This window comes from Zootoca vivipara, chromosome 1, assembly GCF_963506605.1.
Source record: "Zootoca vivipara chromosome 1, rZooViv1.1, whole genome shotgun sequence".
Classification (NCBI taxonomy): Eukaryota; Metazoa; Chordata; class Lepidosauria; order Squamata; family Lacertidae; genus Zootoca; species Zootoca vivipara.
In genome coordinates, this window is record NC_083276.1 from 44,019,659 (window position 1) to 44,042,913 (window position 23,255).

At 43.3% G+C, this 23,255-nt stretch overlaps 2 protein-coding genes across 6 annotated transcripts in view; one reads left to right on the forward strand and one right to left on the reverse strand.

The window, feature by feature from the left end:
• Window positions 1-22,810, reverse strand: part of ZNF106 (zinc finger protein 106) — a 44,459-nt gene extending 21,649 nt beyond the window's left edge. For 2 of the 5 annotated variants that reach the window (XM_035112244.2, XM_060273770.1), the window contains exons 1-6: window positions 22,736-22,804; window positions 15,066-15,151; window positions 13,496-13,557; window positions 7,530-7,724; window positions 2,509-4,626; window positions 949-1,570 (exon numbers count right to left, since the gene is read on the reverse strand). In XM_035112244.2, coding sequence (XP_034968135.2) covers window positions 949-1,570; window positions 2,509-4,626; window positions 7,530-7,724; window positions 13,496-13,557; window positions 15,066-15,119 — 3,051 coding nt within the window. In that variant the 5' untranslated portion in view covers window positions 15,120-15,151; window positions 22,736-22,804. The other 3 variants (XM_060273652.1, XM_035112263.2, XM_035112253.2) reach the window with 3 other exon arrangements.
• The window catches only part of CAPN3 (calpain 3), an 89,809-nt gene that overhangs the window by 48,354 nt on the left and 18,200 nt on the right, over window positions 1-23,255 (forward strand). The gene's annotated exons all lie outside the window — the stretch shown is intronic.

Below are 23,255 nucleotides of genomic sequence, written 5' to 3' on the forward strand. Positions count from 1 at the left end.
ATATTTTAAATTTAAAGGATGGTATTTTTTATTGATGTTATTGTCTTTATCACTTTGTAAACCACCTTGAGGTTTTGTTTTGTTTTTACAATCAAGCAGTGTATAAATTTTGTGAAATAAATAATCCAGAGGTAAACTCTCTATGAAACAAATTTTGCTTGGACAATGCATCTTACATTTCTTTACTGGTCTCTCCTTGATGAAACCATGAACAGAAAAGATTGATCTTGAAAGTTTAAGACCACACTAAAAACCACGACAACATGTTCCACACATGCACGAAAATGAAGCACTGAAACAGCCTATAAAATGGGGTGGGGACCTTTTTCAGCCCAGGGGCCACATTCCTTCTGCTCAACCTTCTGAGGGCCACATGCCAGTGATATAAAAGGTCAAAGACGGAGATGTCAATTTTGTTTTTGAATAGTAACCGAATTCCTGCACAGTCCTCTTGATCATACATCCATTTAGGACATATTCTAGCCTGGCATAATTGCTCAAGGAAGTTGTGAAGCCAATGAGGGTGTGGCCTAGGGAGAGTTCTAGGGGCCAGACAAAGGCAGCATATGACCCCTGAGTTTCTCATTTCTGCTATGGGCCAAAGAAGCTGCCATGACCAATTGCAATCGGTGGAATCGAACCAAGTAGTTCTGCTAGTGCAAGGGTTACGATTTGCATAATGAAACCGCACATGCCATCCCCAAATCTGCTCTGGAGGGTTCAGAAAACCCTAGAAAATATTTAGGGGACATACAAGGGAGAGAGGAGAGGGAGGGGAAGTTCTGTCGCACAGCCAGAAATTCTTGGTGCTAGTGGAAATAAGGCATTTGAAATAACAGAGTGGTTAGAGAGGATGTGCCCAGGTATTCTTATACTCATGGCCGTTTTCAGATTCTGTCACAAGGTTTTAAATGCACAATGGATTCCATGAATATTTGGAGCACTTACTCCGGTTGCTCTTCTTTTTTTGCCAATTCCCTGGCTGTCGTTCTGCTCGTTGCCCGATGTGTAGCTGCTGTCTGTAGCGGCATCTAGAGTGCTGAATGCTGCTAGGGCTGAAGCCATACAGAACCTTTCCCCTGGACTCTCCAACATGTCTTGGGTTTCAAGTGCCCGGGCCCTGTAGTCTGGGCTTCTTGGGCTTTGTCCTGCACTAAACGGTGTGAGTCTGTTAACATTAGGGGGAGACTGTAGGCTGAGCCTCCTTCCCCTGGAATCAGTCCTGTCAGACATGGACGGTGAGGAAGGAAGAGAAGAAGACTCTTGTTTCACACTAGCCACAGCAACTGCAAGCATCTGGGAGCCGTATGTTACATCCTCAGTGTTGGCAACTGAGCTCATTTGTTCATTTTCTTTGCTTGAGCCTTGACTGCTGAAAAAACTATAAACGGAGGCGGTCTTATCTACAGCAACACTGCTTTCGGAGAGACTACGTTTCCTAACAGTCCCAGGGGAGCCTAGGGATATCCCCTCCCAGTGGAATCCTTCAAGGCTGGTCAGGTCACCTTCTTCATCCAACTCAAGGTCCTCTTGTTCATTCTGGATGAGAGGAACCATCTCAATGCCAAACCTTAAAAAACAATAGGGATAGTGAAACACTCAATAGCGAAAGCTCTACCAAAAATAAAGGCTAACACAGAACTGTTAACAATTAAGTTTCATGTATGGCTAGCTCTGCAATAGCAAGGATGCTGTTATTACCCAAAGATTTGAAATTCACAGTTGTTTTACCTTTTTGGCTACAGAGTTCCTGAAGATCCACCAATGAGGACAGCTCTTCAGGAAATCAGAACCCAAAATAACACTTTCAAATAGCAAGCAGTGACATAACAACAGGTTAATGAAATTTTCCCCAACTAGGAGGATACTGCAAAAGCAATTTACCTCTGGTAAACGTAATTGTGATGGCAAAATTACATTGACTGCCTACATTAAACCAGTGGATCATCTTTCGTTGAGAAGGGAGGAAGTGGAAGAGATTTGGTTATTGTTCCACTGAAAATTTTAATTAAAAAAATTACATAGTTACAATACAAACTAACTAACGCATCTGCAGCAGCTGCAGTTCCTCTTTAAAAGCTGGAAATCTAGAGCAACTGTAGCAATTCTGACTCACTGGGCTGAGAATGCTGCAGCTGTACCTTGATCAGCTGGTTTAAAGGCCAAGATTGTATCTGGGAACCAAGATTTGATGGCAGTTAACTGAAGGCAAATGGTGAACTAGGCAGAGAGGAACCTATATTGTGGAAAATCTTGCATATCAATGTAAATAAAAATGTGAAACTGTTTTCTTATTCTTACATCCCCTTTCCTAACCACGTAATACCCCTTTAAAGCAAACTGTTAAGTCTCTCATGCATCTTCTCAACCAAGAAACCTACAGCTTTATTTATTTGGTTAATGCATAGGCCACCCTAGGAGTTTTGCACCGAAGGGTGGCCTACACATTTGCTAAATGCATAGATATTTGATTGCAACACAGTTTCAAATCTGATTAAGACTACAAACCTGGGTAAACCTTTGCCAAGTTCTTGCTTCTTCTTTGTCACCTGCTGAATTACCTGCTCCCAGTTTACATTTCTACGAGACACGCTAATAATCTGCCGCAAAGTAGGCTTGAGCCCCGATTCTTTCTCAGCTTCGCTCTTCCGGTGGCCACTGACATTGCGAATGCGCCTTGCACTGTTCAGGTTGGGTTCAGGTAGATGTGAGCCAGTTTTGCTCTTCAAGTTGGTGCGCCACGTTAGGTCTCTTTGGAGAGAAGCTGGAAAGCCAAGTTTACTCAGTTCAGGAAGAAGAGGGCCGGAGGGCTGCCCTCCTGCATCTTTCTGCAGCTCCTGATTAGAGTGAACTGCATAGCTTTCCTCTTCTGGAGCATCATTTGATTTTGTCGTGCTTCCGTCACCATCCTCTTCCAGAGATGCTTTCAAGTCTGTTTCTAGGTCATCTTGAAAGTTGGATAGAGATAGAGAGCCCATTTGGAATTTGGCATATTTGTTATCAGTATTCTTCAACTCCAATAGATAGCCACCTTTTTTAGCTGCCGTATGGCCAGGTTCACCAAGATCACAAGTTGAGAAAGCATTAGAGTGAGTACTTTTGGTTCCTGTTCCACCTCCAGAGTTCTCATCCTCCAATCCATCTATCTGGGGCTCATGCATCTTCAGAGACAATCCTGGACCTTCAGTACTCAATTTGTCATTCCCGTCAGTCTGAGTATCTCTACAAGGGATCAGGCAAGAGTTTTGGAAAGACTGGCTATTCTCAAGTACTTCTTTGGCATTTTGTAATGCTTCGCCTAGATTTTCATTGCTGCTACGCACATGTGTGATGCCTTTTAAACTGTTATGGCCATTACATTCATTACTCAGCTTGGATCCAAACGGGGAGGCATTGTTAGCATCTAAATTTAGTGCATTTAGTTGGCTCTGGCTTTCTCCAGATGATGAGGATAACAAAAGCTGGACATGTTTCAAGAGATTCTTTGGGCTTCTTTTTTGAGAAGATGGCTTTATATCGGGAATAGCCAGAAGTGGGGACTTCAAAGATGGCATCCTATTACCTTTGCCTTCAGCCTGGTCTGATTTTTTCTCACTGGTTAAGTCTACTGCCTTCTTGCATGGTACAAGTTTGTTGGATGCCATTTTGTAATTGGGGGATGTTGAATAAGTCTCTTCCCATTTTTTCAGTTTGGGGTTATTGGTTTTAGGATCTGTGCATTTTGGAGACAATGACAGACGACCGGAATCTGCTTTCTCTGGAGCTGTAGCTACATTCTCATCACACAGTGGCTGCTGTTCTATCGTTTTCTGAGAGGGATATGGAGCCCAGCGATTTGTTTTTTCTCGGGAAGGGCTGGTGCTCTTTCCATTGACTTTGGAGGTCTTGCTCTCTGGTTGCTCAGAAACACCAAAGTTTAGTACCCCATCTGAAGGAAGCTGATCACTAGTGAAATCCAAAACACAATCCCTGTTGTCATTTTCATTAGCAAGGCCCATATAAGGAACCACAGAACTGCTGTCTTGCCACTGCCATGCATATCTTTCTCTATTGTATTTATCCTGCGCACTTTTGCTTTTTAACCAGGAAGCATCCACACTATCTAACTGGGAACTATTGTTTGGAGCCCTGCTTCTTCCTAAATTCCATCCCCTTCCATTTTGTCGACCAGGCTTCCAGTTTCCACCTGAATTTTTGGCTTGCCAGTAAGAAAAGGTATTTTCTCCTTCGGAATTCCACTTGGAACTTCTTCCCCTGCCACCGTGGTGCCAGCCTGGTATTCCTCCTCTGGCATTCTGATGCCAAGCACCTCCATTATTCCCGTAGTTATGATAGCGATTTGGAGACACTCCAGTATTATTTTGATGCCACCCAGGTCGTCCTCTTTGCTTGCTCAGATGCCTGTTTGCATTCTTAGGATTCCTTGCGGGATGTGTGAATTGGCCTTGTCTGGGATTTAAGAAACCGTCACTTTCCCAGTTCCACTCCCTCTGCGATGGTCCACAATGATATCTTGATGATGAATCGTAAGTGTCTCGGTCTTGGTAAGTTCTTTCATCTTGTCTTCTTTGTAATCTCCTGTCGTTGTTTTCTGTTTCATGGTTCACACGGCACACTTCACCTGCCCTATAAAGATAGAAGTATTTTAATATGGAGAGTAAATAACCTACATTTTCACTCATTTGCAATAACAGTTAGTTTTCAAAAAATTAATTAGGCCTAATCTAAAATATCTCTGAATAATAGACCTGCATTTTGCCCCTGGTTTGCTGACCAAAGGCAAGCAGAGGCTGGAGATCTGTACTGCAGAGTGAGGTAAGCCTGAGATAGCCTTTCCATTAGTCAACCGGCAGAAATGTCATATATACAAATCAGTCTCCACTGCTTCATCACACAAATACAGCATAATTATGTTACAGTCAGTCGTTAAATGAAACAAGGATTAATTGAACACTGGCAACATGACAATGATGGCAGTCCTATTGGTCACTTCCCCAATCTCAGAGGATAGCCATGGAAGGAAGGAAGGATCTTTGGGAGGAAGGATGTTTCTGTGCTGTTGAAGAATGAAGAAAATATTTCTTCTACCATTTGACATTATTCTTCAGGGAGAGAGATGCCATATAACTTAAAGGGAAAGATCAGCTTCACTGTCCACCTACTACATGATAGCGAACTGAAAAGTATATTGGAAGGATATGTTTTAATTTTTTTTCTAAAAATAAGTTAAGAAAAGTAACCAGTCCTCCCAAAGATGCGAATTCAACATCTGTGCTGTATGTAGACAGCTACCTTGCCTAGCTTCAGTGAAAGATTCTCTAGCTTCAGAAAAAAGATTCATTTATATGCATTATATCTAATGGGATTTTCTAAGACCACGTATTACAATGCTTGTGATTTGGCAATCTGCTGGCAGGTTGCCCAAAGGGCAGGATTTAAATTTGCCAGCAAAATACAGTGGTACCTCGGTTTAAGTACACAATTGGTCCCGGAAGTCTGTACTTAACCTGAAGCGTACGTAACCTGAAGCAAACTTTTCCATTGAAAGTAATGGAAAGTGAATTAATCCGTTCCAGACGGGTCCGCGGAGTACATAACTTGAAGCGTACTTAACCTGAAGCGAGCTTTCCCATTGAAAGTAATGGAAAGTGGATTGATCCGTTCCAGAAGGGTCTGCAGAGTACTCAACCTGAAGTGTATTTAACCAGAGGTATGACTGTACAGTAAGTGGTTCGGGAAGTCCGTACTTAACCTGAAGCGTACTTAACCTGAAGCGAACTTTCCCATTGAAAGTAATGGAAAGTGGATTAATCCGTTCCAGACGGGTCTGCGGAGTACTTAAACTGAAAGTACTCAAACCGAAGCGTACTCAAACCGAGGTATGACTGTACATAAAAAGGCTTATCACACATTCCAAGGAAAAATGCTTGCTTCTTCATAGCTAGTGCAATATTCCCAGCAACATTAGGCCAAATTCCAGAACTACAGTACATTATCCTGTAAAAAAAATATCAAGAGGGCTATTTTTCCTTTCTCCCTGTAGGCCACTGGGGACATAAGGATAGGAAAATTTCACACTATGGCATCCATCTTCACAACCCCTGATCACGGGTATGCTTCAGGTTTCAAGTTCCAGATCCCTTTTTAACTCTGACAAGACTCAAATGCTCTAGTAGTAGTTCCATAAATGGACTTCAATTATGATTGAATCTGTAGATCATTGCAACTTACAAGGAGAAAAGAAAGTCACAAGGACTGATATATTTCCCCCCCCCCCATCCCCTCTGCTCATGCCAGATCAATAATGTGTGCTTAATACTGTCCTCCTCTGCCAAGTTTGATTCATTAGGAAGTTTCAAACATCCCCTACAAAGAATCCAAACAGAGGAATAGGGGGAAAAAAGAACTTCTGCCAGCTAGAGAAATGTTCACTATGTTGAAAGTTATTAGAAAAAAGCTGATCAACATGGCTCACTTACAACACAAAGAGTGTATCCTAAAGTTTAGATTGACTTGGATGCAAAGATTCTGCTGTGTGAATGGAATGGCTGAAATGGGATGGTGATGGTAGTTCACTGTTTTCTTCTCCACCACCAGCAACCCCCACCCTCAAAGTAAAGCAGGCTCCAGAGTTTCCACCACCCTCCAACACATACTGGGGAAGGCAGCAGGAGGTAGAGGAATTGGTAACCACTGTTACACACCCCATGGGATCAGAAGTGTCCACATATCCACCCCTTGGAAGGCAAGAAAGGTGCAATAAAGCCAAAGTAGATTCATGTTATTTAAACCACACATAACAAAATGTATCATGACACAAGCAATAAACACCACACAGCAGATTAAAACACAATTTGAAGTTATGCAGAAAAACCTAGAGAACAGAATTCTATCCATAAATTGGATAAAGGATTTCATTCAAGACCCAAATGTATTTCTAGACAATAGAGAAGTAAAAATGGTTCCAGGTTCAGCTGACAGACAGAACAGTAAGGAACAGACCTATAAATAGTCTTGTTTCACAGTTCTATGTTCCCTATAATAGTTTTCACAATTAAAAAAATTCTAATAAATACAAGTATGCATATTTAACTACGAAACATAATGCATTCCCATTACACTGGATGCAAGTTAATTTTGTATGGTTTAATAAAGTAGGCTACAAATGATATAGGCTCAGTTAGCAAAAGGTTTTCCAGTTTTGCCGTATGCAGCACGAGCAAAACCTTGCAACAGATAAGTTTGCAAGAAGAGGCCCCGTATATTGATTTAAAGCCAGGGGAACTGAATCAACCAAGTTTAACGGTCAATTGCAGAGTTATCTGCTCCGTTGGTCCACAAGTGGTCTTTGGATAATGCTACAAAACTTGCATACTAAAAATAGTAACTTATGCAGCTCTTACAACTTTCCCAGCCGCAGCCACAGACTGTACTAAAGGCACAGTACACTCTTGGCATCATTTCCCTATATTCAAAGAGTGTTAAAGAACTCCACATTGCAACTGCTAAGAAAATGTGAACACACTCACCGGTTCTGCTCATTTCTTTGTTTAATTAACTGGATGAGTTCCTTGTCAAAGTATTCTTCGTTAGTCTCTTCTTTCCCTTCTTCTCCATCGTGGGCTTCGATGTTGTCTTTGTGCAGCTGGCTGGAGATGTGCTTAGCATACGCCGACAAGCCCACCACTGTCACCCTGCACACCTGGCACTCATGATTGCTGTCCCTGGGGAAAGATGGAGAAGCTGGACATTCAATTTTTCCCACAGGCATGGCAAACGCTGCTGATCTTAACTCGGTTTCCTCTGAAAGTCTCAAATCCAACGTGCACAAGGTCTAGCCATCTGAATTGTAGCTTTTTGAAAACCCTGCAGATCTAGAAGTTCTTTCTTTTGCGGTTGTAGTTAATTTCAATGATGTCTGGATGGATTTCAGATTTCTTTCCAACAATCAAGAGGTAAAGGACTTGAGAATAATCAGAGTGTCAGCTGGGATTCTTCTTGGATTGTTGTACTCAAAACCTTGTCAGAGGAAACATAGCGGAGGAGGTGGCAGAGTGGGGGGGGGGCTTGCAGAGCTAGCAGAAGCTGCTCTGAAGCACCTCCATGGTGCCAGCTGCACTGGGGAAGCCCAGCGATAAGTTTCTAGATTTAAGCTCTGTCTCAGCGCTCCCCCAATGAGCATCAGCAAAGAGGAGGGGAGATTACACCTCTACAGCCAATCCTAGCACAGTGAAACCTAAACTGGGACAGCTGGCACAGTGGCCTGGAATCCAAAGACTTTACAGCACAGCAAATGAAGGGAGGGAGTCGCCTGCTTGCTCTACTTTATTTGGTTCATTTATTTGGTTCATAAGATGCAAGCTAAACCCACTCTCTGCTCTGCAAGGATTATGATAAAGATACAAAATTGTTTCAGTTGGAGGAAGCCAACAACTGTTTCAGACAAGTGTGTGAACTCTGATTTCATTCAAGTTTGCCAAGAAAGGGGGGGGGAATCAAACACACACACACACACACACACACACACACACGTTTCATGTTTTGGGTGAGGGGCAGAAACAAATACATATTTGCAGTCCTTTGGGCAACCCACATTCAAAATATTTATTTTGCTATTCACCTTCACTATTTTCTCAAATTTTCTCAAATGAACTATTTTTGGTTTTTTTGTAACTATGATCTGCAACACTTATCCAAGAACTTCAGACTTCATTAGGTGCTGAAAGTTATACTTTCACACATACATAATGTCATAATAGGCGATAGAAGGGGAAAATAGATCTTCATAGAGAGGTTGATGACATTTTGCATACCATTAAGACTCAATGACCTCTCCTTCAGCCCACACGGGAAGGGGGGGAAAAAAGAATTTTAGAACCTCCACTTTTGAAATTCTAAGACTCTTGAAACTTTGTTCAAGCCCCATGTGATTTGACCAGAAATAGCCTCTCTTAGCCTACACTGTCCCAAATACTGACAACCCCCTCAAATTTTCTGCATCTCAGTCTGGGAAACATTGTCCTCACTCAGGCACACTTAAAAAACAACAACCAAAAATGTATGTTATATACTAAGGGAAAGGCAAACACAGCATTTTGCTTTATTTAAAAGCTTAGTGCTGTTATATATTACATATGTGAGTTTCTGCATAGCTGTGAAGTCACTTGGCTAAACTATTCATAATGAAGTGAGAGAACACCCCCTCCCGCCACACACACACATCCTAGATCACAAGCATCTTCACTATCCTGTAAAGAATTCCTCCCAAAGGAAGTTGAGGCCTAGGAACTTTCTTCCACCTCTGCAGCTTTTTTAAAAATGTGAAAAACAAAACCAAAGTGTGTGTGTGGGGGGGGAAGAGAATATTTTACTCACTCACAAGATATTATATTAGACTAACAGCCTTTTTACACAGTTTACTAAGAGAGACCAGCTGATTGTTAAATAAAGTGTTATGCCTCTTTAAAAGGCTTTCAAATGAATGAGTTGTGTACTTTCTACTAACTCCCATTTAAATGCAAAGGCTAGGAACTAAAGAAATGTACAGCTATTGCAAGCTCAAGGGAGCTTTGGACTGAGCATGTGTTGGTAACCTCACAGTTGGATTACTGCAAAGTGAGGCTACCCTTTGGATTGATTCAGAGATTGTCGCTGGTACAGAATGCAGTGGCTAAGCTGCTGGGTGGGGTGGGGTGGGGTGGGGTGGGGGACTACCAGCAGCATATAACAACTTGCTTGCAGCCTTTACACCGGCTGCCCATTTGCTACCAGGCCAAGTTCAAGGTGCTGGGCAGGTCACCTTATGCCTTATATATCCAGTAGATTGCTGTGGTCTACTGGAAAGTATTTCCTGCAAGAGCCAAAGATTTCAGAAGCCAACTCTGCAGTAACACAGAGGAGGGCTTTTAGTGTGGCTGCCTCTGTTCTATGTACAGTAATAGCATTCCTGTTGAAATATGACTGACACCAGCTATCTGCACTTTCCAGAAACAGTTATAGGACTGTTTTGTAGGGGGTTGGAAAAGATGATCCTCGGGGACCCTTCCAACTCTACAATCTATGATTCTTTGATTTTTAGTCCAACAGGTTTTTGTAGCTGGATAGGGTTTTAGCATTGTTTTAAATGTGTTTACTTTTTCTGTTTTCGACTGTTTTCAACTGTTTTACATGTACAGTAAATTGCCTTGAGATGGTGGTTTAATATTACCACCACCACCACAACAACAGCCGTCTTTCTATAGTGCCCCCTCAAACCAAAGCTGAGAAGGTGAATGAGAGAGACCTTTTTAGTGGTGGGTCTGCCCACCACTTTGGAATGCCCACATTGTTATTGTTTCAGCATCAGGATAAGCCTTTTTGTGTTCTTCCTAGCATTTTAAGATCATATTTTAAGACCCTATGGTATGTCCGCTCATTGGTTGGTTTTAGCACCTGTAATCTGCACTGTAGCTTGACAGCAAACCCAAAGGCGCACTCCTCCATTGTCTCCCAAGACAGATGGATTTTAAAGATTTATTGTGGATAATGGTTGTGCTTTGAATTGATTTGAATAACATGAAGAGAACATGTTTATGAGGTGTTAAGTATACATAAATCAATAAATAAAATATTTGCCTCAACACACACATACAGTGTACAGTTGTTACCTCTGGTTAAGAACTTAATTCGTTCCGGAAGTCTGTTCTTAACCTGAAACTGTTTTTAACCTGAAGCACCACTTTAGCTAATGGAGCCTCCTGCTGCTGCCGCGCCGCCAGAGCACGATTTCTGTTCTCATCCTGAAGCAAAATTCTTAACCCGAGGTACTATTTCTGGGTTAGCGGAGTCTGTAACCTGAAGCGTCTGTAACCTGAAGCGTTTGTAACCCAAGGTACCACTGTATCTTAGTATAGCACAGTTCACCCCCTGGATACCACTACTTGCCCTCTCACTGTCTATACAACAGGAGTGTTCCCTGCTCTCATGGATGTCACATAGATAGCAAAAATAACTTTGTGTGGAATGAGTTGCCTCTGGATTTAGACTAGGATACCTCTAAGCAAGGGAAAAGCAAGTCCCTGTGGTGAAGTTTCCGTATGCATGTTAAAAAACAGATCAAATCCAATGAACCAAAGACAGGCATTAGCACCACAACACTGAAATAAATGATACACATTCATATCTGCCCTAATGTGAATGTTAACCAAGCAAAGACACAACAGGAGAATTATAAATTATAAAAACCAATAGAACCTTGCTTAAACCTTCAGTGCGAACCACATTTGGCACCAGAACTTATAGAAATGTTAGCAGTTGTATTAAAAAAAAAGGTTGGTTCCTAGTGGGATATTTTAGGAAGTTGTTTAAAATTATTGTTCTAAAAATTAGCTAGAATAAGCAAAGCTCGAGTTACACTGCTCAAGTTAATGCTGATGACATTCTGGTATCAGAGCAACCACCTCTCAGCTGTTCTGCAATAGGAACAGATGGGGTCTCATTGCCAAGAACAAGGTCAGCCCCCTGTAAGGCTTGATTTGAAGAATGAACAAAATGCATCTTACTCTACAGCATTTCTAAAAGCTGAGTAAAGATAAATTCTTCCTTGGACAGCTACTCCAACACCTTACTGACTTTGCTCCACCTCTGAAAATTATGCACGCATGTGCACATGCACATAATGCACCCCCCCCCCCCACACACACACCTTGACTGAACTTTGAAATACCAAAAGGCTCAGGTCAATTGCTGGTCTCCCCATAGTAGCCAGCTAGGAAGTTCACAAGTGGGTCATGATGGAGGTCAGCCATGCTTGATAACCAGAAGCGTATCACCTCTAAACATGCTTCTGTTTTTAACTGCTGTGGCCGTCATATATCAGTTGTGACCTAACTGCTAGACATTTTTCTAATCTGTTTCTAAGCCATCCCTAGCAACATGAAAAAGCTAAGAGGCATATCAGAGGATGGTTTTGATCCACTGCCATTTGTGCTATGGGACCATCATCCATCCATTGTGCTCTTTGGCTAAGTCCATTGCAGAGATGGTAACCAAACCCAGACCTTCTGTAACAAAGCCAATATTTTTATCCACTAACCCACAATTCACTTGAAAATAAGAATGCCAGCACTCGCCACAGGCCCTGAGCTCAATTTCACCTTTTTTAAAATGGACATCTTCTAGCTCCTGCACATTACTTTGAAACCCTGTATCTTTCTGTAAAATATCTATTCATCTGAAGTCAATGAACTCAAGCTGCATGTAACTAGATGCACAAATTGCATTTAACCAATTCTTTTACAGTGGTACCTTAGGTTACAAACACCTCGGGTTACAAACACTTCGGGTTACAGACTCTGCTAACCCGGAAGTAGTACCTTGGGTTAAGAACTTTACCTCAGGATGAGAACAGAAATCGAGCGGCGGCAGCGGGAGGCCCCATTAGCTAAAGTGGTACCTCAGGTTAAGAACGGTTTCAGGTTAAGAACAGACCTCCGGAACGAATTAAGTTCATAACCAGAGGTACCACTGTAATTGTTAACAAACACCCCTGGCTCTCAGAACAGAATTTGAAGCAACGACAAAAGTCTGCCCAAGAAGCTGAGCATAAACATCATCAACAACAACCCCTGGGCCAGTCACCAAATCATAATTAATCACTGTTGATTTGAACTTCATAATTACTGTATATTCCTGCATATAAGACTACTTTTTAACACAGGAAAATCTTCTCAAAAGTTGGGGGTCGTCTTATACGCCAAGTCATATTTCTTATACGGCGAGTATATCCCATTTTAACTGGGAAAGTTGGGGGTCGTCTTATACGCCGGAATATACGGCAATATAATTTGAAATCATAATTAATCATGGTTGATTTGAACTTGGAGATACCCAAGAAGTTGTAATGTCAGTGCAATGACTTTGTGTTGTGGAACTTCCCCTTCTTCTCCACTCCCCATGTGCTCCCTAAATCTGCTCCGGGGGTTCTTTCAACCCTATGGAGCAGATCTGAGGAGCGGGGGAAGACACATGGGGACAGTAGAGAGAAGGGAAGTTCCACTGTGCAAACACAAATCCTTACCATAACAGAACTACTTCACTGGACATTGCCCTGTGAGCTTAACAAGCTGAAAACCCTAGAAAATACTTTTAAATCATCCTTGTAAACACATTTATATAAATTGCTAGCCTGTAAACATTTTTAGTAGCCTGCTGGGGGCTGGCAGAGGAGAAACAGAGAACCCCTGTCCCTCCTCCAGCAGCCCACTCTACTTCTGTGCTTTCCTTCTCTGGCAGCCGGCTCAGCTGCTGCGCTGAGCACCGAGGATGGACGGAGCATTCACTTGCATGCATGGAGTTCCTCGTCGCCTATGGCTACCAGGCTGGTGCTTAGATACAAGGCGTGGTACCAATATCATTATAGTTAAAGTGACTGCATTCCACACAAGATAGAAGGGTTGTGTTCCAAAGCCCTTCATTGGGTTTCAGCAGGACTTAGCTGATACTGTTATAAGCATACCTCCCTTTCAGATTTTCAAGTTCCCTGTGGTGAAGCATACTTCTCATGTGCTCATCCATCTCCTAAAAGCAGAAAAAGTGTTAAAGTATAAATAGCTAGAAAACAGAGCATAAGTAAGTACTCCTCATCCATCTATCAATTTCCTATTAAATATATATTTTCTGTCAGTTTCTTTGATGGCTTATCCCACTGTCCACTGGTTTTTACTGGCATTAGAATGCGAAGTCACATTTGCAGAAAAGGTGGCACTAAACAGAGGAGAAACAATGTTTTATAATATAGAAATGAAGGGATATCTGCTTTTATACTGTTCATAGAGCACACTACACATGTTCTGTTCTACAAAGATATAATATTCTCTCTTTTGTCTCTTAGGATTCAATTATTTGATTAGGCAATTATTGCACACACTCTTTTGGGTCTTATGTATGGATCTGAAGAGGCTTGCACATTTCCAGCCATTTTTTCTCATTAGTTTCCTTTGTATAATCATATCTAGGTCTTTTACATGCTCTTCTTCCCTCCCAATTATGTATCTTACCCTCCCCGGTTATATATGGGATTATATTTGGCCTCCATTTCTTAAATGTGTACTATCTAGAGAGCCACATTAGAAGATCACAGAGCGCACAGTGTTAAGGATAACTGGGCAACACTTAAGTATTTTAGCTCAACAATGTTAAAACGTGTATTGTGCTAGTCTAATTTGTTTCTGGGAATTCATCCTGTACTTTAGTGTGTATTCTGGGCAGAAAGTGAGGCTCGTCTCTGCAGCAGTGCTCTGAGAAATCCGACTCTCTGCTCATGGGGACATGTCAGTTCTAATAGAAGAGAAAATAGTTATTAAGAGACCTCTCCCACCCACCCCTTCTCCTCCTCAAAAATTCCTCGATGGTTAAGGACTTGACCTGACCTATACAAATGCATTTCGTCTTAGTCTATTTTTGCTCTGAGAGCTCTGCCTGATTAACTTCTTCTAAGGTCCAATTCTTACTTTACATTTTGTACCCAAGCACACATTACATGTGCACCTCACCAGGTATGAAGAGTGTATAAACGTACAATTCAATCTGCATTACTTTCAGAGATTCAATTTTCCTGGCCACCACTTCCAATATGGGTTGTTTTTTTTGGGGGGGGGCACCCAGCTGATTCTTTTATTGTTCACCCACACATGTGGGTCCACAGGGAACCATATATTTAATTCCCCACAGAGGGGCCCTTTTGTAAATCCCAGTGCCATCATCTGAAGCATGGTCGGTGGAAAAATGAAAAGGGGCTTTCTCTGAGCACCACACAGGAGGCAGAACACATTGCTCTCAGCTTAAGACCTTTTTGGGCCCTTTCTCACTTCAACTTTTTGTTTCTCCTGGAGGAAAGTTATGGTGGTTGCTGTTGTTTCTTAACATTGTGAACTTAATATTTATTATTACCATTATTAATATGCAGAGGTTTTAATGTAATGAAAACCACCTTGAGCACCTCAGGAAAATTAAGATATGCATCTTAAATCAACATAGCCTTTTTCAGAAAACTAAATTTTATTGGGATAGTTGACATTTCAGTTTACCTTTTTTGAGCTGTATATGATGTGACACAATATACATTTTCTTTCTCGGCCCATAGTGAACACTTTGAAAATGTCTTATCCGACCCCTACAAACAGGGAAAAAATAAACTGTATTCAGTAACACTTCAACAGTTTCCTAGTTTTTATGAAAAACCAAGTGTGACATTAAAACAACCAAGCACACCATTTATTTTCATTCTGTCATTCACATCTTCAGTTTAGCTACAGTTCTTTTTCATAGCAACCTAATTGCTATCTCTCTTTGATCAAGAACTAAAGTAATGTTTCTGAGCACCAATGGTGGCCATTTAATCTTTGACTGGAAGATGGATACATTGAAGAACCGAAATACGTTGGATAAAATTCAAAGTTTACTTGCAGTACGTTCCTGGAGCAAAAATGTAGGCACAAATGGTGCAATTTAATGACCTTATTGTCATGGAAGGATAGTTCTTTTGTAAAAAACTACATTTTTATCAATAATTTTTCTTGCTATTTCAGATGAAAATCAAATCAAAGTTTTGATAAATTCAAGATAAAACCGGGAGCATGTCTTGACCACTACAGAAAATGATTGAATTTTAAAGATTAAGCAGGATAGGATATGTATAGCAATACCATCACACAGCACATCAGTTTTTGTTCACATCCTAAACAGTCAGGTTAAAGTAGATATATGCAAATATATCTTCTACACTGATTATTTAACGATGCTAGATATTCATACTAACAGATATATCAGAAATATGTATAACTGCTTTGAGTAGTATATAACGGTAGGTATTTTTTTTTTTACAATCGAGTGATATATAGCTTTATTAAATAAATAAATAGTATATGAAATTAGGCATTTCAGGAAGCAGTAATGTAAGTCCAGTATTTTTCGGGGGGGAAGGGGGGGGATATCCTTCCTGGAATAAAATGTCTGAAGGTGAACTGTCACATGGTGAATGCATAGGAATTTGCAAACTAGGATGCAGCTGGTGAAACGTAAGAGCAATAGCTATGAGCCCCACTTTCTATGTTAGTTTTGGGCTCTTATTGGGGCATCTTAGGTTAACTGCCAGCCACTATTGCTAATACAGGAATAACACTGCACTAAGGTACAAGTTTATTTTAATAACTACTGAGATAATAGGTGGGATGTGATAGCAATAAATACTTATAGCATTCTGCTTAACTAGTATTAAACAGGAAGTCTCACTGGGCTAAACACAAGCTCTGGGGCTTGTGTTGCCTTCTCCTAACTGAAACAGACAATCCTACTATAATATTATAGTATATTGAGAATACCAGACAACATGCGCAGATAGATTACAGGACAGGATTGCATAAAAGTATTTCCCCAGAAACATAGGTCGAGGGTCAATATTTAAAACACCCTTAATACAGGACGCAAACCGCTGCATAACAGCTACTATGTTAAGAGACTGCAGAATCTGCCATTATTAGAATGCATGCTTTCATCTTTCTTGTACCATTTGTACACACTGCCTAGCAGTTACCTTCAAAAACTGCTGAAGGTTTTAACTCACAGGAAGCAATGTTTCCAAAGTATAAAGCACAGTTGTAAGTAACTGAGGAAGAGCTCTTATGTAGAGAGAGTCATTAACAAACTACCCGGTGAAATTCTGTCAGGTACAGACATTTAAGGTGTGTGTGTGTGTGTTACGCTGGAAAGTGTCTCCCACTCCAAGCAGAAAACTTTAAAGCATCTATTCAGGGGGGAAAGCCCAACCCTCAATAGCTATGGCATAACTTTCATGACTCTAAGATGAAAAGAATGCCGTTCAAGATCACTGCAGTCAAGCAGCAAAATTATAAACATCCTTTTAAACTTCTGAAGCTTACTTTAATGTGAAAAGGAACTTGGGAGTATTCTTAAAAGCGGGAGGTGCTAATCCTTATACGGAATATTGTAGATTTCCTTGTCGGCTATAACCTGCTCTCTGTGCCTAATATTCTATGTGAGCATTGCTTTGTAGTTGATGAATTAATGCTCACTGTTTGTTTAGCATATTGCTTAAAATTGGCTTGGTGTTTCTGGAATTTGTTGGGAAGCCAAATACTTAATAGGCACAGCAAGGTCACTAGAGTAGGCCCAGCTTTTAGCATCACTTAGCACACTCCGTTAAAGTGACTTTTACCAAGCGGATCTAAAATTACACCTGCTTTGGTGAATTAGAGTATCAGAGTAACTATACATGATCACAAGAAGAGTTTAAAAGGATTCCCGTCAGCTGCCCAATCAACTGCAGCCACTTATGGGAGAAGGCTAAAAATACTGGCTGAGGTCAGCTGCTATTGGCTGTCACTATGAGAGGCAAGGACAAGCTTCTTTCTGCAAAGGGACCGCTCAGACTGCACTCAAAGAGGCAACAGGTTCTGGTCTAGAATCAAGTTCTCAAGGGCTCTTTCATGTCACCCAGAGAAGGTCACAGGAGGAATAAAATGCCTGTGAAGAAAAGAGGGGTGCAGCAGGGCCCCCCTTGTTCTATTTGTGAGCCAGGTGACCTCACTCATCCATTTACCTGGCAGGTGTGACACTCCCATCAGGAAGGCCTTGGGGATTGGCGCCACACCTGCTTGGAAACAGCAGGCAAAGCCAGGAAACTAAGGACCATTTGGGCAATGGGAGCAGCACAGGGAGTGAGGATGGGCTGGTTCAAAAGAGGAACAAGAAATCTATGCAAAGAGGTGGCAGAACCCCAAGGCACAGGCTTTCCTCCAATGAAAGAAGGGCACCAGTTTCCTAGAGAAAGTGCTATGAGAGGAGGCAATCCCTCAGGAATCCTGGGTCCAAGCCGTTACAGCCGGCCAGCCAAACCTTTTTCAGACCAACAGCGACATTCCTTCTGGGCAACCTTCCAGGAGCCACATACCAGTGGCAGGTGAAGCCAGAGGCAAAAGTGGAAGGAGCAACAAATGTAAATTTTGCCTTTGTACAGTAACCAAGGTCCTAGACACCCTTTGTATCACCCATGGAGGGAAGCATTATCAGAACTGAAGGACACATTTCAGGTGGGCAAAAACACTCAAGGGGTTGCAAACAGGGCCAGTGAGAGATGTGGTCTGGGGAGAGTTCTGAGGACCAGGTACCGTAGAGAGGCTTGGAGGGCTGCATTTTGCCCCTAGGCCTGAGGTTCCCCACCCCTGCATTAAGGCTTTAAAGGTAATCATCAATAAGCTGAGTTGTGCCTTGGAGCAAACTGGCAGTTGGAACACACAGAACAGATGTAACATGGTCCTGCAATGGTTATGTGGCCACTAAAATCCTTGCTGATGCATTCTGGATCAACTGCAGCTTCCAAAGGCTCTTCAAAGGTAGTCCCATGTATAACACATTGGCCTTCCCTATATAATAAAAAATAAAACATTTATATCTCACCTTTCCTCCAAGGAACTCAAGGTGGCCTACACGGTTCTTCCTCCCCCCATTTTATCCTCCCAACCATCCTCAGAAGTCAGTCAGGCTGAGAGACAGTGAACAGTGAGGATTTGAATCTAGGTCCCCCAGACCCAAATCCAACACTCTAACCATTACACTACACTGGTTATTCCAGGGACTGACCAGGACTTTGACAGGATCAAAGGCTGAAGCAGTCGGAAACTCACCTGGGGCAGTCAGGAAAACTTTTGGCTCCACCTTGGTTCAACGGTGGATGTCCCACACCTTTTCAGAGGTTAGAAGCTTTTGTGAGTTGAAAAGGACCGTATATTGCCCCTCCATACCCAGAATTGATGCTTTTGAATTATGGTGCTGGAGGAGACTCTTGAGAGTCCCATGGACTGCAAGAAGATCAAACCTATCCCAATTCTTAAGGAAATCAGCCCTGAGTGCTCACTGGAAGGACAGATCGTGAAGCTGAGGCTCCAATGCTCCCTGATGTTGGGAAAGATGGGGTCAGGAAGGGTCGGAAACGACTAAACAACAACAACAACCCAGATCACTCTTCTCCTGGACAGAACAAAAAAACCAAGTCCAGCATATGTCCTGGACCTATGGTTGCCATGGAGGCAGAACCTCCAAACCTACCCCACAGCGCTTTTTAGGAAGTAGTGAGTGGTGGACCCAGTCCAGTTTGGCATAATAATATTATAATAATTTTTTATTTATACCCCGCCCATCTGGCCAGGTTCCCCCAGCCACTCTGGGTGGCTTCCAAAAAAATATTAAAATACAGAAATCCATCAAACATTAAAAGCTTCCCTAAACAGGGCTGCCTTAAAATGCCTTCTAAAGGTCTAGTAATTGTTATTCTCTTTGACCTCTGGTGGGAGGGCACTCCACAGGGTGGGTGCCACTACCGAGAAGGCCCTCTGCCTGGTTCCCTGTAACTTGGCTTCTCATAGCGAGGGAACCGCCAGAAGACCCTCAGCGCTGGACCTCAGTGTCCGGGCAGAACAATGGGGGTGGAGACGCTCCTTCAGGTATACTGGACCGAGGCCATTTAGGGCTTTAAAGGTCAGCACCAACACTTTGAATTGTGCTCGGAAACGTACTGGGAGCCAATGTAGGTCTTTTAGGACCGGTGTTATGTGGTCTCGGCGGCCGCTCCCAGTCACCAGTCTAGCTGCCGCATTCTGGATTAGTTGTAGTTTCCAGGTCACATTCAAAGGTAGCCCCACGTAGAGCGCATTACAGTAGTCCAAGCGAGAGATAACTAGAGCATGCACCACTCTGGCGAGACAGTCCGCAGGCAGGTAGGGTCTCAGCCTGCGTACCAGATGGAGCTGATAAACAGCTGCCCTGGACACAGAGTTGACCTGCGCCTCCATGGACAGCTGTGAGTCCAAAATGACTCCCAGGCTGCACACCTGGTCCTTCAGGGGCACAGTTACCCCATTCAGGACCAGGGAGTCCTCCACACCTGCCCGCCTCCTGTCCTCCACAAACAGTACTTCTGTCTTGTCAGGATTCAATCTCAATCTGGCATCTATCTGTCTAGAGCAGGGGTCGGCAAAAAATGTCCGGTCCACTGTCCCTCAGACCTTGTGGCAGGCCGGAGAAGTAGCACGTGGGGGGGGGCTGAAAGAAGAGGTGAGGGGGGCAAGTAGTCCACCTCCCCAACCCCCACCCATTGTGCTTACCTTCCCTGGGGCTGCCGCCGCTGCCACCACCACCGCTGCTGCTGCTTCTCGTGGGTAGGCAGAGCTCATCCGCTCCACTCTCTGGCCCACAGGAGCACCAGGGCAGCAGGAAGATGAGCGGCGCAAAAGGGCTGGCTCAGGAAAGGGATTGCTTAAAATGGCACTCAGCCAGCTCAACCCAGCCCCCTTCCTCCTCTAGGCAGGGCAGGGAGAAGACAGGAGGAGGGAGGGAGGAGGCACCGCTGCAGTGTGAGGAAAAGGGGGGAATGGAATGGCGCAGAAAAAAATGGCGCAGCCCGAATGAATAGAATCCCTACGCCGATCCACTGACAGTCCGCGGGCCAGATCCTGAAGGCAATTGGGCCTGAGCTGGCCCGTGAACCTTAGTTTGCTGACCCCTGGTCTAGAGACACAATGGAGTGTGCCTCCAGGGGCAAAGCCAAACTGCTGAAGAACCACAGAAGTGACCTCTCCAGGGCACAAGCTTGGGCAGTGTGTATGGAGGTCCTGGCTTGCCCAGTTGACAAGACCCCCCTCTCGACCTCATTGATGTAGTCTAAAGGAAAGCAGAGAAATGTTTAGCACCAGCTTGACAGCACTGTGGAAACAACAGTTCCATGAAGTTCACTGGGTGACCTCAGGCCAATCAGTCTGACCTAACTCCTTGTAAGAAGGATGAAATAGAGTGGTGAAACCATGTATGTCACTTTAGGGGCAGAAAGGAAGGATATACTGTAAATGTAATAAACAAACTACATAAGTAAATAAAATAAAAAAATTCCTTCCAGTAGCACCTTAAAGACAAACTAAGTTTGTCATTGGTATGAGCTTTTATGTGCATGCACACTTTTTCTGTTTCAGTGTATCTGAAGAAGTGTGTGCATGCACATGAAAGCTCATACCAATGACAAACTTACTTGATCTCTAAGGTGCTACTGGAAGGAATTTTTTAGTTTTGTTTCGACTACGGCAGACCAACATGGCTACCTACCTACGGTATACATAAGCAAATGTTCTGTTGTCTATTCCAACCAGTACACAACCTAGTGGAGAAAACCAGCCATAATGCCCACTTCTGCAGCAGACCACAAAACCAAATCATACACCACATTAAGAACTCCTGTGCTACATACAGAATTGCAACGTGCCCCTCCTAACTTCACCCAGAAGCTATCACCCAGCAAGATGGTCCAGACAGGCCCATCCACCACAGCTACCCTTTCCAGGGACTTGCTGCAGCAGCTCCAAATGAGTATCAGATCCTACCTGCAACTGTATGCTGGAAATAAATAGCAGATTTGGCTTCTCTTTCAAGGAAAATGTTGTCCCATCAAATGCTTTCATGGCCTCAGTGGTGCAGAGTGCCTTCCATCAGCTTCAGTTGGTGACCCAGATTATGTACACAGGGATAGCCTAACTTCTGTTGTCTATGCTCTGGTAACTTTTGCAATGTTTTATAGAAGGGACTACTTTCGAAGACAGTTCAGACACTGTAACTGGTGCATAATTTGGTGGCCAGGCCACTCACCAGGGCAAGATGCTCTGCGCACAGAACACCAATCCTGCACTGGCTACCAGATAACTTCTGGGCCTAATTCAAAGTGCTGGATTTGACCTATGAAGCCTTATGCAGCTGAGGAACCCAATGCCTCAGTGTCTGCCTTTCCCCATATGAACCAACCCAGACATTAAGACTTGATATCACAGTAACTCTTAAGTTTGGGTCATAATTTACAATTACCAGTTTCATGCTTGAAAACAAACTACATATATACATATTAAGTTGTACTAAGGGTTATTCTAATTTGTTCTTTGTGGACTGCATTCATATCTGTTACATAGAACAACTCTTGAAAGGCTTAAAAGTCACACAAACACTTTTTAGAATGATCCAAGAAAATGTGTCAAACATCATTATGGAAGTTTGAAAAAACTACACCTCTGAAGTATTCCCAACAGCCAATACAATTTTTATTTTTAAAATAAAGTGGCGGCATCTTCAGCATTATTCTCTACTGTAGAGAGAACATTGTAACTCTGAGGAAAGTGCCCCAAATTTCCACACCACAGTTTAAGAAGCACTAGCAGATGCCAACATACCCATTTGCAGCAACATATTAAATGGTATGCAAAATGTATACATTAATAGTTAGCCCCCCCATACTTTATAGGATGCTCCTAATTACAATGCTGCCTGCATGGTGCGTGCAAGTTGTGAAAGCTATAATGCAAGAAAAAATATGTCTCCGATATCACGCCCTAAAACAAGGTTTTTAGGTTAGGCTTTTACTGCCACAAGTGGGGCTTTGTGTTAGTCCTCCAATGTGTGCTTCAAAAGTACAAAATCTCGCGCAAAGGCTGCTTGCACGCTGCCCTCCAGCCTTACGTGCTCGGCAGCCCTAACAACTTCATTTAAGATGGTTCCCCCGAACTGCCCCATCTCATAAATAACCGGAGCTGTAGGTCTCGCATACTCGTGACCTACAGCCACCCCATCTACATTGTCGCCGTGCCTGCACTTAATCTCAGCCTCTCCTCCTCCCCACGCACTGGAGAGCCGTCCACCTCTCAGTACTCACAGGTCGTACCCTCCTCACCCCGCTGCGTAGCCCAGGCCCATCGCCCAGCAAGATGGGCTGGCCAGGGCCCCCTCCCGCCGCCGCCGCCCCCGCCGCCTTCCCCGGTACCGCCTCCTCCTCCGGACACTTGCCGACCCGAAAGAGACCCGCGCCACAACGCAGGAAGCGCCCCATCGATTTAGCCAATCGGAAAGCCCAAATCTTACGCGCCTTTGCATTCTGGGAAGAGTAGTTTTCGTGCCTCACAGAACCCGACTCGGCGGCGCTGTTTCCGATGGGAAACGACTCTTGCGAGAGAAAATTGTGGCCATGGCCATAGGACGCGGGGAATTTCGGGAGTTGTAGTTTTGCTCGCGGAGGAGGCGGAACTTGGGCACTTTCTGTTGAACTCGATTGGCGTTGCTTCCAGATGGCCATGCGCGGGAGCAGGTTGTAAGAGATGGATCCTTAGTTGGGACGAGGCCCTTCCGACGCAGTTCACAGTGGGACGTCTTTCTAAGCTCCCTGAAATGCAGCCATA